Raw genomic sequence first — 20,000 nt, forward strand, 5'->3', positions numbered from 1 at the left:
TTTAATTCCTAATGACGCGGCATTAGAGCTAATGGCAGTGGAGCGGACCGTTTCACTATTCATGCGGAATGTTATTATTTATTTTAGCGCTGTAATAATTATAGCATCAGCGTAACCCTGCAAGCGAACCCATTCGATCTAGAGGGATGCGTCGTCTTCAGACAAAGTGTTCTGCACAATTATAACTCATTTACCAGGAAGAAGAGACAGGAAAGACAGATAGGAGCAGCGACACACACGAAAACAGACGAGAGAGGAACAGAAGGACCCCTGTGTGAAGGGTAATTAACACCGTAAGGTGTTTTCAGCTCCGAAGAACGTCCTGTGAGAGGTGTGTGTGTATGAGCCTAGGGGGAGACAGACTGTGTGTGTGTGTGTGTGTGTGTGTGTCGTCTGAGACCTGGACATGTCGAGCCTTCTGCAGGCGCTTTCAGGAGAAAACTGTGTGTTGTTTACAGGAAAATCTACAGTTCTGATCATATCCACGGAAGCGAGACGCTGGTCATCAGGAGATCTGATTGCCTCCATCTCACACACACACACACACACACACACACACACACACACACACACACACACACAACCTTTAGTCTCCATCAAATACTGAGATCCAACCAAGCAGAACTATAAGAAACTCTTCTTAAAGGAACAGTGCACTGTTTGGATTTCGTTTTATATTTTTGAAAGAAGTCTCTTCTGTTCATCAAGGCTACATTTATATGATCAAAAATACAGTAAAATATTATTACAATTTAAAATATCTGTTTTCTATGTGAATATCTAGTAAAGTGTAATTTATTCCTGTGATCAAAGCTGAATTTTCAGCATCATTACTCCAGTCTTCAGTGTCACATGATCCTTCAGAAATCACTCTAATATGATGATTTGATGATCAAGAAACATTTATGATTATTATTATCAGTGCTGAAAACAGTTGTGCTGCTTCATATTTCTGTGGAAACCGTGATACATTTTATTTTATTTTTCAGGATTCATTGATAAATAGAAAGTTCAAAAGAACAGCATTTATTTGAAATAGAATCTTTTGTAACATTATAAATGTCTTTACTGTCACTTTTAATCAAATTAATGCATCCTTGATGAGTAAAAGTGTTCAACGCTTGACATCAACACCCGCCAAATGCCAGATGTGTGTGTATTTCATCAGTGATGTGTAACGCAGTCACTCCTCTGGCCACTTTAGTGGATTGAATTTTATATATCATATACATTTTTTAAAAAGGCATCTGAAATAATAAACTAAGTGCAAACTAGTGTTGTCAAAAATATAGATTTTTTGACACATATCGATACTGGAATATCTGAAGCTCTTCCGCAAGAAAACACGATACCAGCTGCTCTTTCTCTCTGACAGATTTACTCCGGATTCATATTATTGGTGTCACAGGGATTGAATTTAGGCGAGAGATTGTGCGTATTGAGCATATTTTACTCATTCCTACAGATTTTGTGCTCACACCCAAAGTCCATTATTATTATTTATATTATGCAGAGTTATTTTTCACTGCTTATTGCGCTTAAACACTCAAATACACACAAAGTAATGCGAGTTTTCACGTAAACACAGTCAGTTATGTTTTTACACAGTGAATGTAAACATTTGAGAAAGAAAACGCACATGTAACAGTATAACGGATCCGTGCGTCAGCTCTTAAAGTGACAGCAGCCTAATAAACCTGCTGCCAAATTATGAGATAATATTAAAAATATCTATTGTGCAGTTTTTCCCCATGGTATCGACGTCAAAATCGTGGCCAATGGAAACGCTGAGTGGCTGGTAACTTTGGAAAACCACTAGTCACAGTGGCTGATGAGCAAACACGTGAATGTCAAGCCTCAACTAGTGACTTGTGTTTAGAAACAGGGTGAGTTTCAGGAGCTCATTCAAAGAGCCGCATCTAACGAGCATTGCATTGCATTAGCAGTCGAAGCTACGAGGTTTCGTCTGGCATTACTACGATCAAACCGAGACCGCAGGCAGACTAAAATATATCCCAGTCTCCCTATAGTCCTCCTCTCTCTTCCTCCACTGAAATCAATAATGTTTGGAAAAATGAATTATAGAGTACAGTGGAAACGCTAATCACAGACTAACCGATGGTTCGCCCTTGGACTAAATGTCTTGCATACTAAACCACAGTCGCTGGCAAGCAAGCAAGCCATTTTATTTGCTAATTAGGCAATTAATTTCACTGAATGTGGCTGCGGAACCGCCGGTGAAGGCAAAACTGCTGTATTATCAGTAACGAGACCCATGTGTGTGTGTGTGTGTGTGTGTGTGTGTGTGTGAGGGATGGAGACAGGGGGAGAGTGCTGGGAAATGAGAAGGCTGCTGTTCACACTGATGATTTGTGAGCTGTTTCCAGGACTCTAAGGTTACACATCATCGCCCAGCATGAACCCAGAAGAGAGGGTTTAATGCCAGCTGTCTGTGGGTTTGGGTGACGGTGGCGAGGCCGAGGGCCGTGGGAGAGCGGCGCGAGGCCGGTGCCGTGATTGATAATGAGCGACACCTGTGCGACGCAACGGTCTCGAGTCTCTCACGGAGGAGCGGAAGCATGAAGGAGGAGCGGAAGCATGAAGGAGGAGCGACGACAGTGAAGGATGAGAGAGGACCAGGCCTGGACTTATGCTGTGTTTTGTTGTGACAGCAGTCGTCTGTGAGGGGAGGCTGTCTGTCTTTACCGTATTTTCCGCACTATAAGGCGCACTTAAAAGCCTTTAATTTTTTCAAAAAACGACAGTGCGCCTTATAATCCGGAGCGCCTTATATATGGATCTGGCGCCTTATATTAATGTCTGTAAAACAACCGCTGACTTAAACCTTGTTTATACTTTCGCCTGGCACCGGAGCGCGAGCCTCCGCTGACTGCGCGCGCACCTCCCCAAACAGACGAGGCATTTATACTTGACGCAACTGTTTTGTTTTAGACTGAACACCAGACCATACAACTGATTTAGACGCGCAAACTGGGTGCCGGTGTGATGAGATGTACTAATATCCGTCTGCTCGGGCAGATTCGGCTCAAAGTCGTGCATCTTCGGATGCGGAGGCGCGCGCGCTGTCACAATGACGTCATTTCGCCGCGCGCGCGCCTCCGCATCCGAAGATGCACGACTTTGAGCCGAATCTGCCCGAGCAGACGGATATTAGTTTTTTATTACCTTCGCGCTCATGCGGACGCGTCGAGTATAAACAAGGTTTTACAGCTCAGCCACTTGTTTTTTCATATTTTTTTTGCAAGTGGTAGATCTTGGTTTACATTTGGACTTTGGATGTGATCTTAGGCTTGAAAAGGTTGGTGACCACTGCATAACGCAAACCCAGTCAAACGTTTGACTGCAGTATCTTCTATTCTATGCGCCTTATAATCCGGTGCGCCCTATATATGAAAACAGTTCTAAAATAGGCCATTCATTGAAGGTGCGCCTTATAATCCGGTGCGCCTTATAGTGCGGAAAATACGGTACTTTCATTTTGTATGTTTATTTTACGTTTATTAAAGTCTTTGAATGTTCACCGGTTCCCACCTCCTCCTTCTCACAACATCTAACCTCGCTACAGTAACATCGACCCGGCACTGAAAAATAATCTCCACGATGGAAGCAAGGTAAAAAATAAAAATGCAAATTTTTTTTTTTTTTTTTTTTTTTACAATATATGTGTATTTTATAACATTATAATATATTTTGAATATATAAATACACACACACGCATGTATATATTTAAGAAAAATGTGTTATTTATATATGATATAAATTATATATAAATATATATACAGTAAATACATGCAAATATTTCTTAAATATACACAGTACACACACATATTATTTAAACACAAATATTTATTTTGGATGCGATTAATCGTTGCACAGCACTAATCATTTTTGGATACACTTTATTTTAAGGTGTCATTGTTACAGTGTAATTATATATTTAAGTACTGAGTAATATTAATTAACTACATGTACTTACTATAGGGTTAGGATTAGGATGAGGGTTTGGTTTAGGGTTAGTTGCATGTAATTATGCATAATTTATAGTTACATGTAACATTATGTAACAATGACACTGTAAAATAAAGTGTTACCTAATTTTTTAAATCTATACGTAACCTTGAAGACTGGAGAAACACGATCGGCACGTAGAGGTAATGGAGTGAGTCAGGGCTTTGGCTCAAGATGGATTCAATTCAACATTGAAATGAACAAATTGGCAAATCCATCAGTTGTGCTCTCCTGATGGACGTCTGCTGCCTGTTCACACCATCTAAACTAAAACTGTAGCGTTATTAGATGAATACATCTTTACAAACATTATACAGACAGCTTTGATGTTAGCGCATAAGCCTACGAATAAAAGATCAGTTTTTGATCTCACAACTGATGAATTAAAAGAGAGAAGTGGAGGACGTTAAAAACACATTTCTGTCGAGAGTTCAATTGGTAGTTAACTCATAAATTTCTCATATAAGTGAGGCAAACTGCTGTTTAAGGACATCAGAGATAAAGTCCAAGCATGAATCGATAATTGTAAAGTAACAGCAGATTCCTCAAACCCGGAGCTGAACAGCTCCCTCTGCTGGCAGACCCTCACACTGACTCTTCTTCACCTCCGCTTTATGAGTGCGTCACGCCACAGTTACACCAGTGCTCATCACTGGAACTGCTGTAATTCACTGGAATCATTAGACAAGCTAATAAAACACACCGACGCCAATAAAAGAACTAATTAACCGGAATAAATCTAGAGAAGATGAAGAGGCAGAAAAAGAAACTTCATACAGATGAAACATTTCAGTCTCTGAGAAACTATCTATCTATCTATCTATCTATCTATCTATCTATCTATCTATCTATCAATCTATGTGTCTATCCTTCTGTCTATCTATCTATCAATCTATGTGTCTATCCGTCCATCCATTTATCTATCGTTCTATCATTCTATCCATCCATTTATCAGTCGGTCTATCCATTCGTCTATCTATCTATCTATCTATCTATCTATCTATCTATCTATCTATCTATCTATCTATCTATCTGTCTGTCCATCCATTTGTCAATTGATCTATCGTTCTTTTATTCTATCGCTCCATCTAGCCGTCAATTTATCAGTCTGTCCATCTATCCATCTATCTATCCATCCGTCCATCCATTTGTCAATTGATCTATCGCTCTTTTATTCTATCTATCTATCTATCTAACTATCCATCCATGCTGACAGTATTGTAAGGCTAATTGTGCATGTTTGTGTGCTCAGGTTTTTCAGTATTATGTTGTGTGTGTGTGTGTGTGTGTGTGTGTGTGTGTGTGTGTGTGTGTGTGTGTGTGTGTGTTGCAGGTAAAAGAGATGAATGTAGTGTTTGCTCAGGTTTTAATTGTGTCTCATTGGAAGTGGCCCTAGAGAGCATCAATCAGCAGTAATTGTGTGTGTGTGGTTTCACGCTTGGCTAATTTGAAAGTTATAATAAGCTGATGACTAAACCTAAATCAATAGCCCTGTATCGACCACACACACACGCAGAAGGCTGTGCGTGAGATGTATTTATAATGTATCTGAAGGTTGAGTTCGGTCTATGCGTCATAATTAAACTCCAGAGACACAAACTGATGACAAAGAGTGAGAGTCAGCCATCAGATAGATTATACATGCCTGATTCTGACCAGTGAGTGTGTGTGTGGACGTGTCCCCACAAGGATAATAAAACTTGAGATTCTTTTTGCTGGTCCTCACAAGGGAAATCGATTAATAAACATAATAAACTGTGATTTTTTAAATATGTAGAAGTGCAGAAAGTTTTGTGTGATGGGTAGGTTTAGGGGTCGGGTTAGTGTGTGTGTGTGGGTGTGTGTGTGTGTGTGTTGGGTAGGTTTAGTGGTCGGGTTAGTGTGAGTGTGTGTGTGTGTGTGTGTGTGTGTGTGTGTGTGTGTGTGTGTGTGTGTGTGTGTGTGTGTGTGTGTGTGTGTCTGTGTGTGTGTGTGATGGGTAGGTTTAGGGGTCGGGTTAGTGTGTGTGTGTGTGTGTGTGTGTGTGTGTGTGTGTGTTGGGTCGGGTTAGTGTGAGTGTGTGTGTGTGTGTGTGTGTGTGTGTGTGTGTGTGTGTGTGTGTGTGTGTGTGTGTCTGTGTGTGTGTGTGTGTGTGTGTGTGTGATGGGTAGGTTTAGGGGTCGGGTTAGTGTGAGTGTGTGTGTGATGGGTAGGTTTAGGGATTGGGTTAGTGTGTGTGTGTGCGTGTGTGTGTGTGTGTGTGTGTGTGTGTGTGTGTGTGTGTGTGTGTGTGTGTGCGTGTGTGTGCGTGTGTGTGTGTCATCTCTCTCTGCACTTACCCAAAGCTTGAGAGGCAAATGCTGCCATCGCACTCTGTAAGCGATCCGGCCGTAACGCCTGGACCACCAACACCTGAGAAAGAAATAGAGGAATAAAGAGTAAGTTTAATCTGAGCACTCTGATTGGTGCGTACTGTTGATTGACAGCTGACCTGCTGAAAGAGGGAGATCTTCTTGGCAATGGGAGGCGGGACTTCCTGTTCGCAGCAGGAACTGCGTGAGAATGTGAGCCACAGGTCTGCATCATCCAGACAGAGAGACTGATACAACATTGGAAAGGTGCTCTGGAGAGACACGGAGAGAAAACGACATTTAGTCATTTATCAGCGAGTCATCGTGAAGAGGCAAAAGCAACGCAAGAAGTCAAGTCAAGTCAAGTTTATTTGTATAGCGCTTTTCACAATACAGATTGTATCAAAGCAGCTTCACAGTATTAAATTAAAATAATACAACAAAGTTTTTTCAAGAGGAATTTATTGATTGATAAAATTAAATTAAATATCCCCAAAATATCCCCAACTGAAGAAGAAGTGATCAAAATACAAACTTCAGGCATTGCTTACAGTAGCATAAACCAGACAAAGGAGGGTTAAAGGAAAAGGAAAGACATTTTTTTTTTTTTTGAGGTAACGTACTAACATACTAGAGTAACATACTAGAGAAAGACAGTAGTCAAACATCTGGCTCAGTGACATTACCCTGTGAAATCTGTTTTATTTTTTCACAAATTCTGCTTTATTTTCATTAGAATTTTTGTGGATTCCGTTATTTTTTTTTATTTTTTTTAGTTTTTGGGGGATTTAATGGTTTTATTTAGTTTTAATGGTTAAATAAAATTTTAGTAATCAAAAAGTATGTCTAATTAATTGAAATCAAGACATTTATACAATTTAACATTTTATACAAAATATACAAAAAAGCGCCGATAGCCTCGTGGGCAAGTGTGCGTCGACATGTAGCGCCGTTGTGCTTCAGGAGACCCAAGTTCGAGTCCCGGCTTGTGGACCTTTCCCGATCCCGTCCCCCCTCTCTCTCTCTCCCACCTCACTTCCTGTCTAGCTACTGTTCTATCCTAATAAAACACAAAAACGCTAAAAAAAAATCAAAAAAAAAATATATATATATATACTGGGAGGAGACCCCGGGGAAGACCTAGGACACGCTGGAGAGACTATGTCTCCCGGCTGGCCTGGGAACGCCTCGGTGTCCCCCCGGAAGAGCTGGAGGAAGTGTCTAGGGAGAGGGAAGTCTGGGCATCTCTGCTTAGACTGCTGCCCCCGCGACCCGGCCCCGGATAAGCGGAAGAAGATGGATGGATGGATATATATATATATATACAAAAAAAATATTTTTAGGGCATTATGAAACGTTTTTTTTATTTTAGAAATTCTGTGTTGTTTTAATTTAATTCTGTCTGTTTTTATATTTCTGGATTCATGATTTAATACAAGTTTATTATCAAAAATGGTGGTAAGTGTAGGGCATTAAAACCTTTTTAAATTTTTAATTTTAAAATGTAATAAAATTCAAATGAACTATTTTGACAAACAAAGTGCCGCACAATAGAGGTTTACTGTTAAAACTAAAACAATTGTGTGATATTCCTTAAAAATTTAAGTTGAAAAAACTTCATTATTAATATAATTTTGATCATTATTACTTCGAGAAGTGCATTCTACTGTATATACAATACATTTCTGTCATAATTTCAAAACTTTTATTTTGACAGGTTGTCCTGAAGACCTTTGAGCTTCTGTATTTAATATTATTTTTCTGAAATGAACTTGTGAAATGTCGTTGAAGAGACTCTCAGAGCGGCTCTGCACATGAAGTCATTTACCAAATTCAATGACATCCTGCGTTATATTGTCAATACATTTTTTATGACTGTTTTCCGTGTTTCCGTTTCATGGATATCATAGGACCCTAATTACCTTGAGCAGAGCCACAGCCATCAGCCTCTCCTGATCAATCCAAGACGGAAACTGCTCCCGCAGAGACTTCTGGGAGTCCTGAAGAAAGAGAGAGAATTGATATGACTGAAGAGAGGAGATGAGTGTCATTTCATCAAGAAAAACGTAAAAAAAAAAGATTCATACCGTCTTCCGAACCATGTCTGCGACGATCAGGCCGGTGAACACGTCCCATTCCTGCGAGACACCGTCATCAGAGCGCCACAAACACACACGAGTCATTCAGTTTTATTGTGCTTTACTGGAAGGGCTAATAACAACATATTTGTCTTGTCAGAGTCGCTGCTGTAGACGAGCCAAAACAGAGACGTTATCATTCCTTCAGGATTCATTATGAGACACACACACACACTTACGTTCTCCTGGAACAGGTCTGGGTTCATTCCCTTCACAAAGTGCAGTGCAAACATCAACTGATCCGCCTGTAAAGCGGACACACAGAACATTCAGATTCCCAGTGAATGCATGAACTGATAACATCTATCCCTGAAATACAATGTTAAGTCGCTCTGGATAAAAGCGTCTGCCAAACGCATAAACGAATGAATGCTGAAATGAATGAACGTGACACACTGCCTAGTGCTGGAGGCCCGTTCCCGCTCTCCCACTGAGGAAACGCAGGTTCTGTGCAGGAGGAATTGGTCTCCTTCCCACGTAAAACAACAACTCAATCAGGCTAGACCGACGCACACCAAAACTAGATCACTGTCGCTGGAATCAATGAAGCTGTCGACATGCTGAACACATTCAGCGCGCGGACACACACTCCTCGCTTTGCTGTGCTGCATCAACTACAACTTTATTTTCACTGTCTGTTTCAAATAAAATGATTTCATTTACAAATATCAAAGCAGGACTGGATGTGACAAAATATGATACAGGAATAAGGCTGCCAAAAAACCTCTTTCCAAATACCAGAATATATATATATATATAGGTTTCATTTATTTTTATCTCAGCTTTGGTTTAGTTCAGTTTAAAATTGTATTTATTTGTGGGGGCCAGTTGTTATGTCAGAAAATAAAGTCAAATAAAACATTTTTTTTTTTAAATAAAATGTATTTAAAAAATGTAAGAATTATGTAAAAATATTGACAATATAAAAAAAAAATCATAATAAAAATTTTTTTAATTGACTTTGCCTCAAGTCATGTGACTAATTTATTGAGTGGCAGCCAGTTGTCTTTTTTTTCTTATTATTTAAATAAAATAACCATTCAATCATAATGAAAAACTGGCGTCAAAATGACCAGCTGTTCACTTCTGTCGTCCAGACATAAACACCAACATCCTTTTGGTGGAAAAAAGGAAAACGGTTAACTCTGTGGTTTTAAGTGGGCGTGGTCATCGCTATGGGAACATAAGGAGGGCTCTGATTGGTGCTGGGGGTTTTAGGTGGGCGTGGTCATCGCTATGGGAACATAAGGAGGGCTCTGATTGGTGCTGGGGGTTTTAGGTGGGTGTGGTCATTGCTATGGGAACATAAGGAGGGCTCTGATTGGTGCTGGGGGTTTTAAGTGGACGTGGTCATCGCTAAAGGCAACATAAACATCTAAGTGGATAAATCTATATTGATAATGTTTTATAGATCTTTAATTGAAACTGTTTTGACCTTTGCTATGATCTGTTGGTTTTATGGATGAAATGTTAAAAGTAGATCCCAGCTTCAGAGCACTATTCATTTAGGGTCAAAGATTACAGGCTCTGTACAGCTGGGTTTGTCTGCTCTGTGTGAGAGGAATGTTCTTAGGAAGTCTTTGACTATCTTGGATGATACATCTCACATTTTGTTTTCAGAATCTGAACTGCTTCCCTCAGGTCGGCGATATAGAGTGGCCAAGTGGAGGACTGCTAAAGCTTCTAGGTCTTTTGTTTCAAATGCAGTTATGAGTGTAAATACTTATTTGAAACAAAGATAAAGGTACCGTGAATTTTAATAGTAGCTATATGAAGAATTATTGTAAATGCCCGGAGTTTGTGATGTTCTCTGTTTTATAAAAATGTGTATGTTTGTGAGGTTGAAGCTGCTTAAATTGCCCTGTATAGGGACAAATAAAGATTTTACTACTACTCCTACTATAAGGAGGGCTCTGATTGGTACTGGGTTTTTTAGGTGGGCGTGGTCATCGCTATGGGAACATAAGGAGGGCTCTGATTGGTGCTGGGGGTTTTAGGTGGGCGTGGTCATCGCTATGGGAACATAAGGAGGGCTCTGATTGGTGCTGGGGGTTTTAGGTAGGCGGCATCATCGCTATGGGAACATAAGGAGGGCTCTGATTGGTGCAGGGGGTTTTAGGTAGGCGGCATCATCGCTATGGGAACATAAGGAGGGCTCTGATTGGTGCAGGGGGTTTTAGGTAGGCGGCATCATCGCTATGGGAACATAAGGAGGGCTCTGATTGGTGCTGGGGGGTTTTAAGTGGGCATGGTCATCGCTATGGGAACATTAGGAGGGCTCTGATTGGTGCTGGGGGTTTTAAGTGGGCGTGGTCATCGCTATGGGAACATTAGGAGGGCTCTGATTGGTGCTGGGGGGTTTTAAGTGGACATGGTCATCGCTATGGGAACATTAGGAGGGCTCTGATTGGTGCTGGGGGTTTTAGGTGGACGTGGTCATCGCTATGGGAACATAAGGAGGGCTCTGATTGGTGCTTGGGGTTTTAGGTGGGCGGCATCATCGCTATGGGAACATAAGGAGGAGTCTGATTGGTGCAGGGGTTTTAGGTGGGCAGGGTCATCACTATGGGAACATAAGGAGGGCTCTGATTGGTGCTGGGGGTTTTAAGTGGGCGTGGTCATCGCTATGGGAACATTAGGAGGGCTCTGATTGGTGCTGGGGGGTTTTAAGTGGACATGGTCATCGCTATGGGAACATTAGGAGGGCTCTGATTGGTGCTGGGGGTTTTAGGTGGACGTGGTCATCGCTATGGGAACATAAGGAGGGCTCTGATTGGTGCTTGGGGTTTTAGGTGGGCGGCATCATCGCTATGGGAACATAAGGAGGAGTCTGATTGGTGCAGGGGTTTTAGGTGGGCAGGGTCATCACTATGGGAACATAAGGAGGGCTCTGATTGGTGCTGGGGGTTTTAAGTGGGCGTGGTCATCGCTATGGGAACATTAGGAGGGGTTCAGTGTGTTACCTTGAAGAGTGAGCGGCAGATATACTCATACACCATGTTCTTCAGACTGTTCTCCAGCGTGGAGATCCTCACATCGGTGCTCTCGCTTTCCTGCATCACACACACAGTTCACTTCACTAATGCAGCATTCATTTTAGGGATTTTTTACTGTATTTTTATTGATTTTTCAAGCATACAGCATTAAAGAAACAGAAAAAAAGAAAAGAAAAAGAATAAAATATTCTTTCAGTATTTTAGAAATATGTCCTTTTGAGTCTCAAAATAAGAGTCAATTCTTCCATATTGTATATTTCTTTAACAATTTCTATCCATTCTCCAAGTAAGGGGATGTCCTGCTTATACTAACGCCTTGTAATACTCTTTCTACATGCTACATTTAATATATTAACAAGATATACATCTCGTCTCAACACAGAGAATGCATTATTTTGCCTGTGTGTGTGTGTGTGTGTGTGTGTGTGTGTGTGTGTGTGTGTGGTGTGTTTCCACATCACCTGTTTGTTCTGCAGCGCTCGGTGGAAGAGTCGCAGGAACGACACCAGACTGAACCTGTACATGTTATTAATCTTGGACAGATCCCTGATCACAAAGTACATCTTACTGGCCGTCTCGGCTAGCGGCAGGTACGCGTCCCTTTCCTACACACACACACACACACACACACACACACACACACACACACACACACACACACACAGACGGACGTTACTCTGCTGCCACCTGCTGTTTCAGGCACTCCTGCTATCTCTGTCATGATCGCACTCTTCCCAGCATCACCTGGTCGAGTGATGTCTGCAGGCGGTGGAATTCAGTCAGTGATTGGTGGATCAGAGAACTGCTGGCTTTGGTCTGGTTCAGAGACTCAATCAGCTCCTTATTCTCCAGGATATTGCCTTGAGCCGTCGCCAGAGTCTACACACACACACACAAAACACACACTCTTTGCTGCATATTTGAGGAAAACATCCAGGAAAACAAGGGTATTTTGGAAGTGGAAACTTATCAGCTTATTATTAGAGAAAATCACTGTAAAAATATATAAATAATAAAACTAAGTAAGTAACTAACTTTGATTAAAATAAAATTAGAAATCGTAAAATTGTATTAAAATAAATTAATATAATTAAATAAATAATTCATTAAATTTAAATGTTTTATTTAAATAAATAATAAACACATTTTATCAAAATAATGAATGAATGGAATTTGATTAAAATAAATGAATTGACTAAAATAAATACTATTATTATTTAAAAATTATTTACAAATACTAAATATTTTCCAAATAATATTTCAGACATATTTATAGTACACAGCGCACACTGTATGATGTGTATTTGGAGAAACACATCCAGGAAAACAGGGGTTTTCAAACTGAGGGAGTGGAAATGTTTAGAGAAAATCACTGTAAAAATATATGAATAAATAAAAACTAATATAAAACTAAATAACTAACTAAATTTTATTCAAATAAATAATAAATACAAAAATAATAATTAATAAATAATAAAAAAATGAAGTTTGATTTAAATAAATAAATAATACATCTAACAGCACAGTACTAAAGTGTTTAAAAAAAGTAATGATTTAAGCTAAATCCTTTCCAAATAATATTTCACACATATTTATAATATACATTTTTCACAGTATTTATGTCTTTATACATGAAAATATATAGCTGACTTTTAGATTTTAGGATGGGGTCCGTAAAAGACCTCATGTGTATGGTGTGTTTGGGAGCATGCTGGGATTGTTGCTTCAGTACCTCCAGTAGCGACTCCTCCAGCTGAGCGAGCTGGATCTTCTTCTCCTCTTCCTGTTGTAAGAGTTTGGTTTTCTCACTCTCCAGCTCTGGCTTCTCCTGCTGGATGGTCAACGCTAGCAGCTAAACACAATAATGATGATCTTTATGGAGTCGGAGCAGTTAATAAGTGAGTGTGTGTGTGTGTGTGTGTGTGTGTGTGTGTGTGTGTGTTACCTGTCCTCGCAGTCCTGCTCTAGTGGTGGTGAAGTTCACCTCAGTGATGACAGACGCGGCATCAGGTGGGATGAAGGGACTGGGGTTACGGGTCGCCAGAAACAGACGGAAATCCTCATTATAGTCGATGACTTTGTCTCCAATCTGCACCACGTATCGCGGCCCTGCCACACACACACACACACACACACACACACACACACACACAAAAAGAGCAGAATAAAGTACTTGTATACTAAAAAACAGTGTGTAAAACAGTGTGCAGTGATGTTTTAAACATCAGTATGTTTTTTGTTTTTTGGCACACGACCTTATTACATTATACTGTATGAATAATTCAATGAGTCATGTCATGTTAAAAAAAACAAAAACAAAAAAAAAACATAAATACATTATTTGTGAGAAATGCTGTAATTTTGGTTTGAATAATGAGTTGAGGAGGAGAAATTAGAACAACAACAAAAAAAAAAACTGCTGAAATTGCTTTTAAATTGAATTGTGATTCATGTGTCACTGGAAATAGAACGTCAAGTTGAGTGAATTGCATTGTGGGATACAGTCTTACATCCAGAGTGTTCTGCAGTGTTGTTATTGTTAACTAAAACTAAAACAAATACAAATTATTTTCCAGTAATAAAATTAAATAATAAATAAATATTAGATGAAAAAACTAAACGTAAAAAGAAAAATTATATATTAGAATTATATATATATATATATATATATATAAATAGTAAATAACTATCCCAAATAACTGTGATTGTGTGCATAACACAGATCCACATGCAGTGTGTAGCACGTAATGCTGAAAAACGAGTAGCGTGAAAACAGCGTTAATGAATGCAGCTGAGATTGGTGTGGAATCCTCCTTGAGGATTTGTGGGGTTGCCAAATTGAACATGACACTGTGTGTGTGTGTGTGTGTGTGTGTGTGTGTGTGTGTGTGTGTGTGTGTGTGTGTGTGGTCTCTCCTGTATGTCTGCAATGCAGTAGTCTGTACACACACACTTTAATTTCCCTCTCTCTTTCTCTCCTCATCCAAGCGCTGAAAACCTCGTAGTTTTAGAAAACCTCGAGGTTTATCTGCCTCCCGCCGGTCCCTGATAGGCTCAGCCATATCCACACACACACACACACACACACACACACACACACACACACACGCACACAGCAGCATATGGAGAAGGCTTCAGAGATGCCCGCGGGTCTTATTTCATACAGCTGGGACAGGAGGATAAACACACTACAGGAGAGGAGGAGCGTGTGTGTGTGTGTGTGTGTGTGTGTGTGTGTGTGAGAGAGAGTGAGTGTGTGCATGCATGTGTGTGTGTCTTAGGAGTGTCTAACTCCACGAGTTCTAACCATGTGTGACACCACACGTTTCGAGCCTCAATTAATTTTTCAGTCCTTACTGAAAGTAAAATGTCAAAATCACAGCCAATCAGAATACACACAACCGTTCAGGAGTTTGGGGTCAGTAAGCTTTTTTTAAAAGAACTTAATTCAGTAATAACACGACTTTATATAAACTGTATAAAGACACAGCGCCACCTACTGCACGACAGCTGATGTAAAATAAAGGTTTAACACACACTCACTGTACTCACCCTGTGCGATGAGATCTCTCCGCAGCAGCGGGTACAGGACCGGCTCCACGCCGTCCATCTCCTGGATGATCAGAGTTTTCCCGAAGCGCACGGATAACTCCAACACCGTCATGAAGTTAGTGTCCTGAGACACATTAAGGCAAATAAACATGTGCATGTGACATTTCAGGGGTTTTGACCAGGGTTATTATAGTTAACTCAAACTACACTTCTCATTTTCATTTAGTTTAACTTGATGTACAAAAATAACTCAAACAAAAATGTATATACCCTATATAGACATATTTTAAAAAAATAAAATAAAAAAACATAGTTATCTCCCAAAAAAACTAAATTACTAAAACTTTAACTAGAATTTAAATTAAAATGGCATTATAACATTAATAAAAACTATAATAATACATCATAATAAATAATACTGGTTCTGACTTTAAAAAAGAAATAAAAATAAAATAAATTGTTATTTTATATATGGACATGCCAAAATGAGTTGAGGAGATTTGAATTGCGATTACATTGCATTGTGGGATACAGTATTACAGTTCTGACATACGGCCCAGACGTGTGTGTGTGTGTGTGTTTACCTGTTGGTTTATGACCTCCAGACGATGTGCTTTCAGATGAGTTCGCAACCACTCTGTCGCACGAGAAGACGGATCGATCAAGAATGGACAAGAAGCACTCTGGGAGACGAGAGGAGAAGAGAGACAAGATGAGACGAGAGGAGACGAGACGAGAGGAGATGAGACGAGGAGAAGAGAGGAGACGAGACGAGAGGAGATGAGACGAGGAGAAGAGGAGAGACAAGAGGAGACGAGAGGAGATGAGACGAGACGAGAGGAGGAGAAGAGGAGAGACAAGAGGAGACGAGACGAGAGGAGACGAGAGGAGGAGAGACAAGAGGAGAGACAAGAGGAGACGAGACGAGACGAGAGGAGATGAGACGAGACGAGAGGAGGAGAAGAGGAGAGACAAGAGGAGACGAGACGAGACGAGACGAGAGGAGACGAGACGAGACGAGAGGAGGAGAGACAAGAGGAGAGACAAGAGGAGAAGAGGAGAGACAAGAGGAGACGAGAGGAGATAAGAGGAGAAGAGACGAGAGAAGATGAGATGAGAGTTGATGAGACGAGATGAGGAGAGATGAGACGAGAGAAGAGATGAGAGGAGAGACAAGAGGAAACAAGACAAGAGGAGACGAGATAAGAAACGAGAAGAAGAGACGAGAAGAGGAGACGAGATGAGAAAACAGGAGAAGGGACGAGAAGAGGAGAAGAGATGAGAGACGAGAGACAAGAGGATACGAGAGGAGAAACGAGGAGAAGAGGAGAAGAGGAGGGATGAGATGAGAAAACAGGAGAAGAGACGAGAGAAGATGAGACGAGATGAGGAGAGACGAGAAGAAACGAGAGGAGAGATGAAGAGAGGAGAGACAAGACGAGAGGAGACGAGAGGAGACGAGACGAGAGGAGATGAGACAAGACGAGAGGAGGAGAAGAGGAGAGACAAGAGGAGACGAGAGGAGACGAGACGAGAGGAGACGAGAGGAGATGAGACGAGGAGAAGAGGAGAGACAAGAGGAGACGAGAGGAGATGAGACGAGACGAGAGGAGGAGAAGAGGAGAGACAAGAGGAGACGAGACGAGAGGAGACGAGAGGAGGAGAGACAAGAGGAGAGACAAGAGGAGACGAGACGAGAGGAGATGAGACGAGACGAGAGGAGGAGAAGAGGAGAGACAGGAGAAGAGGAGAGACAAGAGGAGACGAGACGAGACGAGACGAGACGAGAGGAGAGGAGACGAGAGGAGACGAGACGAGACGAGACGAGAGGAGAGGAGAGACAAGAGGAGAGACAAGAGGAGACGAGACGAGACGAGAGGAGACGAGGAGAAGAGGAGAGACAAGAGGAGACGAGAGGAGATAAGAGGAGAAGAGACGAGAGAAGATGAGATGAGAGTTGATGAGACGAGATGAGGAGAGATGAGACGAGAGAAGAGATGAGAGGAGAGACAAGAGGAAACAAGACAAGAGGAGACGAGATAAGAAACGAGAAGAAGAGACGAGAAGAGGAGACGAGATGAGAAAACAGGAGAAGGGACGAGAAGAGGAGAAGAGATGAGAGACGAGAGACAAGAGGATACGAGAGGAGAAACGAGGAGAAGAGGAGAAGAGGAGGGATGAGATGAGAAAACAGGAGAAGAGACGAGAGAAGATGAGACGAGATGAGGAGAGACGAGAAGAAACGAGAAGAGAGATGAAGAGAGGAGAGACAAGACGAGACGAGACGAGACGAGAGGAGGAGAAGAGGAGAGACAAGAGGAGACGAGACGAGAGGAGAGGAGACGAGAGGAGATGAGAGGAGACGAGAGGAGACGAGAGGAGGAGAAGAGGAGAGACAAGAGGAGACGAGACGAGACGAGATGAGACGAGACGAGAGGAGAAGAGGAGAGACAAGAGGAGACGAGACGAGACGAGAGGAGGAGAGACAAGAGGAGAGACAAGAGGAGACGAGACGAGATGAGACGAGACGAGACGAGACGAGGAGAAGAGGAGAGACAAGAGGAGACGAGAGGAGATAAGAGGAGAAGAGACGAGAGAAGATGAGATGAGAGTTGATGAGACGAGACGAGACGAGAGGAGACGAGACGAGACGAGGAGAAGAGGAGAGACAAGAGGAGACGAGAGGAGATAAGAGGAGAAGAGAAGAGACGAGAGAAGATGAGATGAGAGTTGATGAGACGAGATGAGGAGAGATGAGACGAGAGAAGAGATGAGAGGAGAGACAAGAGGAAACAAGACAAGAGGAGACGAGATAAGAAACGAGAAGAAGAGACGAGAAGAGGAGACGAGATGAGAAAACAGGAGAAGGGAAGAGACGAGAGAAGATGAGATGAGAGTTGATGAGACGAGATGAGGAGAGATGAGACGAGAGAAGAGATGAGAGGAGAGACAAGAGGAAACAAGACAAGAGGAGACGAGATAAGAAACGAGAAGAAGAGACGAGAAGAGGAGACGAGATGAGAAAACAGGAGAAGGGACGAGAAGAGGAGAAGAGATGAGAGACGAGAGACAAGAGGATACGAGAGGAGAAACGAGGAGAAGAGGAGAAGAGGAGGGATGAGATGAGAAAACAGGAGAAGAGACGAGAGAAGATGAGACGAGATGAGGAGAGACGAGAAGAAACGAGAGGAGAGATGAAGAGAGGAGAGACAAGACGAGACGAGAGAGACAAGAAGAGTAGAAAAGAGAAGAGAAGTTTCCAATCAATGCGAAATAACACAAATGAATTGTCTAAATAATAATTTTAAGATAAATTAAAATAAATAATATATAACTTCTGAATAACTAGAGTAGGAACATATCCAGCTCATATTTCACCCCAAACAATGAGAATCTAGAGGACAAATGTGTTTAATTGTTCATAAAATCTTTAAACAGGCTTAATTTTCTTTATGCAAAAAACACTTTTTTATGTTGATTTCACAGTGAAATATGAGCCATGCGGTTCCTGACAGGTTTCGTCAGATTCTATTTCCTGCAGGTGTTCTTTCATTTCACTTGTTCTCTATGGCAACATGACGGTGGGTCACCATAGAAACCAGACTCCATTAGAACACTAATTTTAACTTCTCACACACACGTCAAATGGTTCAATCAGTTAAGATGAGATCATACTTCCAAAAAAGCAGCTGTATTAGACATACAAAATATTAGACAAGGGAAAACGGTTAAAAAATAATGACTAAGTTAATAAGACATTCACACCAGGGATTTTATTTCAAGGCCTGTTTGCACAGTGAAACTTTACTTGTAATCAAGTGACATTTTTTTCCCATTATTAAGATACATTTTTGCTATATAAACTCACTGACCAATAAGACGCAAGTTCTTTTCTTTTCTTCCACTTTTTTTCCACTTGGTATGGTATAGTATAGTGGGAATGGTATGGTATGGTATAGTAAAGTGGGATTGGTATAGTATGGTGTAGTATAGGTATGGTATATAATGGTATGGTATAGTATAGTATGGTATAGGATACTGGGAATGATATAGTATAGTGGGAATGGTATGGTATGGTATGGTATGGTATAGTAGAGGGAATGGTATAGTATGGTATAGTATAGTGGGAATGGTATGGTATGGTATAGTATAGAGGGAATGGTATAGTATGGTATAGGAGACTTGGAATGGTATATTATGGTATGGTATGGATTAGGATAGTGGGAATGGTATGGTATGGTATAGTATAGAGGGAATGGTATAGTATGGTATAGTATAGTGGGAATGGTATGGTATGGTATAGTATAGAGGGAATGGTATAGTATGGTATAGGAGACTGGGAATGGTATATTTTTGGTATGGTATGGATTAGGATAGTGGGAATGGTATGGTATGGTATAGTATAGAGGGAATGGTATAGTATGGTATAGTATAGAGGGAATGGTATGGTATGGTATGGTATGGTATGGTATGGTATGGTATGGTATGGTATGGTATAGAGGGAATGGTATTGTATGGTATGGTATGGTATGGTATAGTATAGAGGGAATGGTATGGTATGGTATGGTATAGTATAGTATGCTATAGGATTGTGGGAATGGTATGGTATAGTATGGTTTAGTATAGAGGGAATGGTATAGTATAGTATGGTATAGGATACTGGGAATGGTATGGTATGGTATGGTATGGTATAGTATAGTGGGAATGGTATGGTATGGTATAGGATAGTGGGAATGGTATGGTATGGTATAGTATAGTGGGAATGGTATGGTATGGTATAGGATAGTGGGAATGGTATGGTATGGTATAGTATAGTGGGAATGGTATGGTATGGTATAGGATAGTGGGAATGGTATGGTATGGTATAGTATAGTGGGAATGGTATGGTATAGTATAGTATGGTATGGTTTAGTTTAGTGGGAATGGTATAGTATGGTATAGTATAGTATGGTATA

General features: G+C 40.9%; 1 protein-coding gene across 1 annotated transcript in view; it reads right to left on the bottom strand.

Annotated features, from left to right (window-relative positions):
* dync2h1 (dynein cytoplasmic 2 heavy chain 1) overlaps nt 1-20,000 on the bottom strand; it is a 139,585-nt gene that overhangs the window by 44,154 nt on the left and 75,431 nt on the right. The window contains exons 65-76 of the mRNA XM_082179334.1: nt 15,630-15,728; nt 15,046-15,169; nt 13,439-13,602; nt 13,226-13,345; nt 12,238-12,372; nt 11,955-12,098; nt 11,461-11,550; nt 8,677-8,742; nt 8,447-8,497; nt 8,282-8,359; nt 6,500-6,631; nt 6,348-6,420 (exon numbers count right to left, since the gene is read on the bottom strand). Of these exons, the coding sequence (XP_082035460.1) occupies nt 6,348-6,420; nt 6,500-6,631; nt 8,282-8,359; nt 8,447-8,497; nt 8,677-8,742; nt 11,461-11,550; nt 11,955-12,098; nt 12,238-12,372; nt 13,226-13,345; nt 13,439-13,602; nt 15,046-15,169; nt 15,630-15,728 (1,276 nt within the window). The remainder of the gene's footprint in view (nt 1-6,347; nt 6,421-6,499; nt 6,632-8,281; nt 8,360-8,446; nt 8,498-8,676; nt 8,743-11,460; nt 11,551-11,954; nt 12,099-12,237; nt 12,373-13,225; nt 13,346-13,438; nt 13,603-15,045; nt 15,170-15,629; nt 15,729-20,000) is intronic.

Source organism: Leuciscus leuciscus, assembly GCF_965113295.1.
Source record: "Leuciscus leuciscus genome assembly, chromosome: 9".
NCBI lineage: Eukaryota > Metazoa > Chordata > Actinopteri > Cypriniformes > Leuciscidae > Leuciscus > Leuciscus leuciscus.